This window comes from Henckelia pumila, chromosome 4 (assembly GCF_033568475.1).
Source record: "Henckelia pumila isolate YLH828 chromosome 4, ASM3356847v2, whole genome shotgun sequence".
Classification (NCBI taxonomy): domain Eukaryota; kingdom Viridiplantae; phylum Streptophyta; class Magnoliopsida; order Lamiales; family Gesneriaceae; genus Henckelia; species Henckelia pumila.
Genome location: NC_133123.1, coordinates 126,923,880 through 126,932,449, shown reverse-complemented (window position 1 = coordinate 126,932,449; position 8,570 = coordinate 126,923,880). Strand labels below are relative to the sequence as shown.

General features: G+C 39.0%; 1 protein-coding gene across 1 annotated transcript; it reads left to right on the top strand.

The window, feature by feature from the left end:
* Positions 1 to 406: 406 nt before the first annotated feature.
* LOC140861709 (uncharacterized) lies at positions 407 to 2,248 on the top strand. Its single transcript, XM_073264725.1, has 4 exons — positions 407 to 763; positions 863 to 1,325; positions 1,431 to 1,537; positions 1,736 to 2,248. Exons 1-4 carry the CDS (start codon positions 407 to 409, stop codon positions 2,246 to 2,248), a joined length of 1,440 nt encoding a protein of 479 aa, XP_073120826.1.
* The last annotated feature ends 6,322 nt before the right edge of the window (positions 2,249 to 8,570 follow it).

Here is an 8,570-nt window from a genome sequence, read left to right as displayed (position 1 = left end):
TGCAGACAAGGGTTTACCATTTTTCAAAATGTTGAGGAGTGGGAAAGGTTTTCGATGGACAGAAGAGTGTCAGCAAGCATTTGACGAGTTGAAAGTGCATCTGACTTCTCCGTCGTTGCTGGTAAAACCAAACGAAGGTGACACCCTATTGATTTATCTGTCAATATCTGCGGAGGCGGTAAGTGCAGTATTGGTCTCTGAAGTAGGACGTTAGCACAAACCAGTTTATTATATCAGTCAAACTTTACACAGAGCAGAATTAAGATATACAAAGATCGAGAAACTGGCACTGGCTTTGGTAACTGCAGCGAGAAAACTACGTCCTTACTTTCAGTCTCATCAAATAATTGTACTCACCAATCATCCTTTCAAACAAATTATCTCGAGTCCTGAAGCATCTGGAAGAATGGTTAAGTGGGCTGTCGAATTGAGCCAATATAGAATTGAATATCGCCCGCGTCCAGCAATTAAAGCACAAATTCTGGCTGATTTTCTGGTGGATATGACAGTAACTCAAGAAGAAAGCTCCACCCAGACATGGATGGTTTATGTTGACGGGTCATCAACCTCTACAGGAAGCGGTGCAGGAATAGTTGTGGAGAGCCCACAGGGAGATAAATTTCAATATGCCGTCAAATTTCTATTCCCTGTAACGAATAATGAGGCAGAATATGAAGCTTTCATCATGGGAATTAAATTGGCCCTGTCGGTTGGAGCAAAAAGACTGACGATACACAGTGACTCCCAACTTATCGCCAGTCAGGTTAATGGAAATTATGAAGCAAAGGAAGATAAAATGCTTGAATAACTCACTCAAGTGAATGAGCTTATCTCGCGTTTAGACAGGTATGATATAAAGCAGATACCTAGAGGGGAAAATGAGTCAGCAGACCGTCTCGCCAAGTTAGCAAGCTCCTTGGCCAATATTGATAATAGGAAAATTACATTCCTAACATATGGCAAGGAAAAAACTGATGGAAGTAATGTTACAATCTTCTGTGCTGACAGCGAAGAACATAGTTGGAAAGATGAAATAATCGACTATTTGATGCGGGGTAACCTACCCGCTAACCAAGTAGAAGCTCAAAAACTTAGAGTACGAGCTGCTCGATTCACGATCATTGACGGAGAATTGTATAAAATAGGTTTTTCTTCACCTTACCTAAAGTGTCTAACGCCATCCAAAGGAAACTATGTGCTTCATGAAATTCATGAAGGAATTTGTGGGAATCACTTAGCCGGCAGAGCTCTCGCGGGGAAAGCGTTACGCCAAGGATACTTTTGGCCAACAATGAAGCAAGATGCTATCGAGTTAGCGAAACATTGTCACGCATGTCAAGAGCATGCTAACTTCTATCACCAACCGGATACAATCTTGCAGCCCCTAGAGAGTCCTTTACCTTTTGCTCAATGGTGAATGGATTTGGTAGGTCCTTTTCCTCCTGCTACCGGACAAAGAAAATTTCTCATAGTTGCTGTGGATTATTTCACCAAATGGGTCGAAGCTGAACCATTGGCCAAAATATCTGAAAGAGATGTAATCAATTTCTTATGGAAGAATATAATATGCAGATTTGGCATTCCTCAAACCTTGGTTTCAGACAATGGAACTCAATTCTCTGGAGCAAAAATAAAAGATTGGTGCAAAGGACTTTCCATCAAACAGTTTTTCACTTCTGTTGGGAATCCTCAAGCAAATGGGCAAACCGAGGTCACCAATCGGACCATCCTATAGCACCTCAAAACACGCCTAGGCAATGCCAAAGAAAAATGGGTAGATGAGTTGCCAAGTGTTTTATGGGCATATCGAACCACTCCACGCTCTTCAACTGGAGAATCTCCTTTCAATCTGGCCTACGGAGCAGAAGCTGTGACTCCTGCTGAAATTGGAGAGCAATCATGGCGAGTGAAACAATACACTTCATCTGGAAATGACCAAGCCCTCCGAATTTCATTGGACTTGGTGGACGAACTGAGAGATGAAGCTTTGACACGAGCCGAGAGATATCGAGCTTGTATGACTAAAGCATACAATGACAGAGTCAAGCCAAGATTTTTCCAAGTTGGAGACTTGGTATTGAGAAAGTCTGACATCTTGAAGTCCGTAGGCAAGCTGGATCCGAAATGGGAAGATCCATACAAAGTAATTGATATTGTGAAGATGAGAACATATCGCCTCCAACATTCAGATGGAAGAGTACTTCCCAGGCCTTGGAACGTTGCCAACCTGAAAAAGTTTTATGCATAAACTGCAACTCTCTCCAATATGAGGCTATATTTACCTTTTTTTAATTAGCATATTTTCTTTATGTTTTGCTATTACAATTTTGTTATGCAGTTTTCAACTAATATGATTATTTTGTTATACAAGCAGATTGCTTTGTCGAAAGAATATCATATCTCCTCTCCTATACTAACGCTTACTTACGACATAAACGTCATAGATCCTAGCAATCATAAAAAAATTCCCAACAATAAGAAGCTTGCCAGCCCCATGGGACATTTGAACTTATGATGCTGTAAGAGGTCAGGACGACATAATAATATTATAAGTCTCGGGATACCTCACCACACACCAAGTGGGTTTAGGAATTCCCCATGAGACAAAATCTTGGGAGACTGATCCCCTCCCAAGTACTCCAATATTAAAGCGATAGTATTTTATTCATCAAACAAGTATGCAATAGCAAATTCAAAAAACAAAAGAGATATGATAATCGACAAAAAGAACAAAGTCTAGAACTTTGACTTTGTTACAAAAAAATTTCCCAAAAGTGGCCAGAAATAATAAAATTAAACTGCTCCATGGCTCCAAAGAGTAGTCTCCATGTAGTTTCGACACACACCGTCGTTATTGATTGTATAAGCTAGAAGTTCGAACGCAAAGCTTCGATCATCTCCTCGTCACCCAGACCTCCCAATAAATTTCCTAAGTGTGGGTCTAAGTCATCTTCAACTCTTTCAAGTGCAGTCCTAGGCTTCGGAATTTTAGGATAAATTTTCATAATAATTTCCTCCGGAACTAATTGTGTTTTCCGCAGTTCTTTGCGACAATCCACTACAACTTCATCATGAATAACGATCGCTCGCTGAATCACTTCATCTCTAAAAGCTGTGGATGCTCGATAGCCTTCAATCGCTTTTTCTCCAGTACTTCGCAAAAGACTATTGCCTACTGTTGAGTTGAGAAAGTTCTCTCCGGTCTCCGATTCATGGGAATATTTTCCCTCAAATTGCTCCATCTCCTTGCACAATGCATCGTAATTTTTGGATTTTTCTTCAAGCTCCTTTTGCGACTTGAGAAAATCATCTTGAGCCTTAGTGTTTTTCTCGCCAAGTCTTTTTCACTCACCCCTTAATGACGTCAGCTCGTCATCAAATTTTTTCTCGGAATTTCGAGACCTCTCTTCTCAAAATTGAAAAGTGTGAGAAAGCGATAAAATCTGTAAACACCCATAAATAAAAAATTATTTATTGTGTAAAAATCATAATAAATAACAAAGAACAAGTAATAATATACTTGGAAGGCAGACGAAGCAAGGGACCGCGTTAACACCTCGGTAGGTTGAGGGAGTAGATGCAACCTATCATGATCGTCAATCAGGTCCGCTCCCGTTCTCCAACCAATCTCTGGATTCTTCAAGTCCCAAAAAGATCCAGCATTACTCCTATGATTTACAACCTCCAAGAACAAGTGGCGACCTTCACGAGTGTCAGGAGGAGCTGTTCGTTCATCGTCACGTCTTCTTTTTGGATTTATTCTACCATTATCACTCGCTCTCATACGGGTATCACGGTCAACATCATTTCTTCTACAACCATTTCTTCGGTCATGAGCATCAATATTTCTAGATAGAGGACCAGAACAATTGACACGGTCGGATGGCCCGGGAGAATTCCTCCTACTTGGAATCCCTTGGGAATTCTGATTACCTCGATCCAATGGTGACTCTTTTCTTGACATCTTTGACGAAGTCTTCTCGTTTTTCTCTATGCAAGCGCGAACCTCCGCCAAACTTATTTTGTCACCTACAAACAAGCACAAAGAGAAAAGAGAAAATGATCAATAAATAAATTTAATAAATTTTAAATTAACACGAATATGAGAATCCCAAGCATACGCAATTATCAAAGAATTACCAGTGGGAACCAAAATCCTAGGATCGACTATTTCGTCAAAAAGACCTAAGGATCGACAGTCAAGCTGAAAAGTGCGATGAATTTTACCAAGTATGATTTTTCTAGGCCCCGGACTCCAACTCGTGGGAACCTCCCCACTATAATCCCAAACATAAAAAAACTCCGATCTCCACGCACTCCTTGGAGACGAAAAATGGGATAAAAATTTACAGTCCACGCGAGGTTGAAAATAAATATAAGAGTCGGGCATGGAGCGACGCACCACGAAAAGCGAGAAAAATAGCTCTGCGGTCGGAATCAATTGAATTTCGCTCATTCTACGAAGAAAACACAAAAAAACAAGGATAGCCCCCGGGGTAAACTGACTAAAACTCACACCAAGCCAACAAACGATTTCTATCAAAAGGGCATTAGGAGGAAGCGAAAACCCATAATTAAAATACTCCGAGTAAACGGCGAAATATCCCGCGGGAGGGCACTGACAAGAATCTTCTTTTTTCGGAATTTTTATAATATGTTTTGTCAATAGATCAAGTTTCTCACACGGGCTTGGAATATCCGAATTACCCAATACACACTCATCCACCCCATCCGACGAATCTCCGGATCTATTATTTTCCAAATAATCAGGTTCACTAACAATTTTTAAGGGAGTCGGACTCTCCGAATCGCGCGACAAAGGAGCATATAAGTCACTATACTCCGTGGGAGGAGATAAATTTTTACTCCGATTTGCCCTCAACAAGGATAATACCTTGCCCCGAAACGGGCGTCCTGCAAAAATATATATATTTTAAAAAATATATCTATACTTCATACTCCTACAACTTTCATGCAAATAATTAATCAAATCATAATATTTTAAATATTTGACTAAAGATATAAAAAAAAATAAATAAAAGAACACAAGAAACCGAACATAATAATATATGTGTATATGAATATGCGTGTATTTTCGTACATCTATCAATCTTTCACACGGCCCAAGGATTTCGCCGATATATCGCCGCTTCATCGCCGCCATGCCATGATGGTCAGGTCAGCCGCTGCCGTTTCTTTCTTCCCTGATCGGCCTGCTGCAGAATCTCCTCCTCTCCTGGAATGGATCGGCTCGCGGCATCTCCTCGTCTCCGGGAACCGACCGGCCTGCTGCATCTCATCCTCTCCTGGAATGGATCAGACGGCATCTCCTCTTCTCGTGGAACCAATTGGCCTGCTGCACCTCCTCCTCTCCTGGAGCGGATCGGCTCGCGACATCTCTTCCTCTCCTGGAACGGATCGGCCCGTGGCATCTCTTCCTCCGATGGAATAGTTCGCCGCTGAATCTCCTCCCCTTCAGAACGGCTACAAGTCGCCTCTTCCCTCTCACGATCTTCTTCAACCGTTTTCTTCATCACACGATCTGCCGATGATCTTGCTTTCTTTTTTGCCACCGAGGTCGCTTCTCCTTCGATAGTCGGTCGACGCTCCTTGGAGATGGTGGAAGGATTGATAGATAGATATTGATTTACACGTATACACATATCATACACACATATTGGTAACATAGATGCGTATACACGGTTGGGAAACAAACAAGGAAAAAACAATCTCACGTAAGAATAGATGGAAGGCAATAAAAACAAAAAACACAAGGGAGAGGAGAGAGAATAATAAAAAGTTGACTAAAAAGAGGGGCACGTGATGTTGGTACCTGCCATTGTATGGTTATATATTTTTTACAAGTGTTTGGAACACGAGCACGTGGATACTGCAAGTAAATTCAAAAATCCAATTGAGTTAGTAAATTATGCTGAAACTATATTACGGTGCTGAATTTATAATAATCGTAGTTGTTGGAGTTCTACTGGGATTCTACAATTAATATTCTAGTAGGATTTTGATTCTATCCAATTACATGGTGATTATTACTATTCTACGAGGATTTTAATTCTACTGTATCACAGCCCTACTAAATTTCTGGCAATACTCCGATAAAAATTCTACTCTCGGACCTCTCCACACACGCGACATGCCCGAGAGTGGGGGGACTATGATAGGTTACACCTAAAAATTCAACTGGGCCTAAGCTCAATCATGAAGGTCCACTCCGAACATTTTTAAAGGCCCAAACTTATTTAAATATTATATATATTTAATTCAAGCAGGCTCTGAATTCTACAAAAGCCCATAAGAGGCTCAAGCCCGTGAAACTCTCCAAAATATCTATAAATAGTTCAAGTCACCTCATTATTAAGGTACACACTTTCTTTAGCACTATATCGCTCTACTATCGATTATTATTCCTTGAGTAATAACTGACTTGAGCGTCGGAGTGCCTTCGCCGGAAATCCTCTCGGCTCCTCTGACTTTGTTTTGTGACGTAGGAACAACCCACTGAAGATCTCCAACTGGAACATACAAGGATTCGTTGATACTCCGAATTTGGCGGAAGCAACGTGTCATGTACAAGTGATTTTTGGCTACATCAGCCAGGATAGAGAACCTCCTGGGATTTAAGGTAATTGCTAGGGCATAGAATCTCATGGGCTTTAAGATGATTGCCAGGGTAGATATCCTCCTGGGATTTAACGTGAGTTCTAGGGTAGGAAAACTCCTGGGCTTTAAGTTAGTGCTCGAGTTTAGACTACCCGGGGATATGGGGAAAATGCCATGACAAAGATCTGTCATCAGCTTTTAAGCATAATTAAGTAGAAATACTTCTTCTTTATTCATTTTGTAATAATACATGTACAGGGAAATTCTTCAAGAATAATATCTTTTAAGATGCACAATGTTCCATGGTCTTTGTAAGGTCATGCCTCGATTATCTTCTAGATACCAAGCATTCCTTCCGATTCTTCATACTACTTTGTAAGGTCCTTCCTATCTGGGTTCTAAATAGGTGTTGGTCGGTACGGTATACCAAAGTTTTCAAATAATAACGTATACCGTACTAAAAAAATCGGTATTGAAAAACATGATACCGATACCGTACCGAATTTTTGGTATACCGACTTTTTGGTATGATATAAATTTCATACCGATACCGTACCAAAATTTAGATATACCAAATTTTGGTACGGTACCGATAAAATCCCATTCCTACCGGAAATCATATATAATAATATGTTCATCTTATTGCTAGGAATTGACTGATCACCAAGTACTAATGATTGAAAAATGGTTATTTCTCTCGGTACTCCATTGTCATATATAAACTTTAATACATGACTAACATGAGAATTCATTCAAGTAATGAAATCCTTGATAATGGTAGTTCAAAACAAATTCGAATTTATAACCACACATGGAAAACAACACAACACGACATTTCACTTAAACAATAACATAAAAAACAGAACGAGCTAAATCCTTATATCAAGCTCAAGCTCAAGTTCATGATATTATTTTAAGAACTTCAGCTGCTGTTCAAGTTTCTTATGAAAAAAACTTGAAAAAGGAAAAATGATAAAGAGCAACCGACACAAGCACAATTAATGCATATTATGGCTATCGTGGATCCGTTTTCCGTCACCTGATTGAGTATGATTATTTGTTATTATGCTTTTTGGTGTTGATTAATCATCATAATAACCTAGATTAAAAAAATATCAAAAAGGGAATCAATTGAATAAAAGAAGCAATTTACAAAAATAGCCAAGACATTCAGCTAGAGGCATAAAATTAGTCTAAAGGAAAAATAAATCTATTTTGGTAAAAATTTTCAATCTATCGATAATTTTAATTTAATATTTCTCAAACATTTTATCTCTAACTCAATCCCATATGGGTTTTGAACTAGAACACATCATATTTTAATGCAAATAGTGATACTTATTGATCGAAAATTTTCAATTGCACAGGTCATTCAATAAGGTGAGTAGCTCGTTAAGATAGGATTTAAACTAAATTGTTTCAAAAAAAATATTTTAAACTAAATAAAAGGAGGGCGCAAACCAAGAATTACCTTAAGATTTTATTTTATACCGAGATGAATACTAACCTGGAGTTTCTGGGATCTAGATCTGAGCAACTCAAATCCTCAGATGATTCATGCCCTACTAACTTCTGTTACAAATTACAAACTTCAACTCTCCTTCAAGAGACGGCCGAAAGATTGGAACACAGAAGAGGGCAATAAGTAAAGAGAAAGAGATGAAGGGTTAGACGTGGAACAAATTACAGAATAAGGAAATTGGTCGCATTAGGGTTTAGAGATGAAACTGGGAACATATTACATAAGCCCAATTAAGAAATGGGCCGAAGTGTGAACATCCAAAATGCATAAATAACGTAACGTAGGATAAATATATTTATTATATATTAACTAGAATTTTGTTAACTTTTACAAAACTCATATCTATACCAAAAATTTTGGTACGGTATAATACCGATAATATCGGTAAATATGATATATTTCAGTACGGTAAATGTGGTATGCCGATATT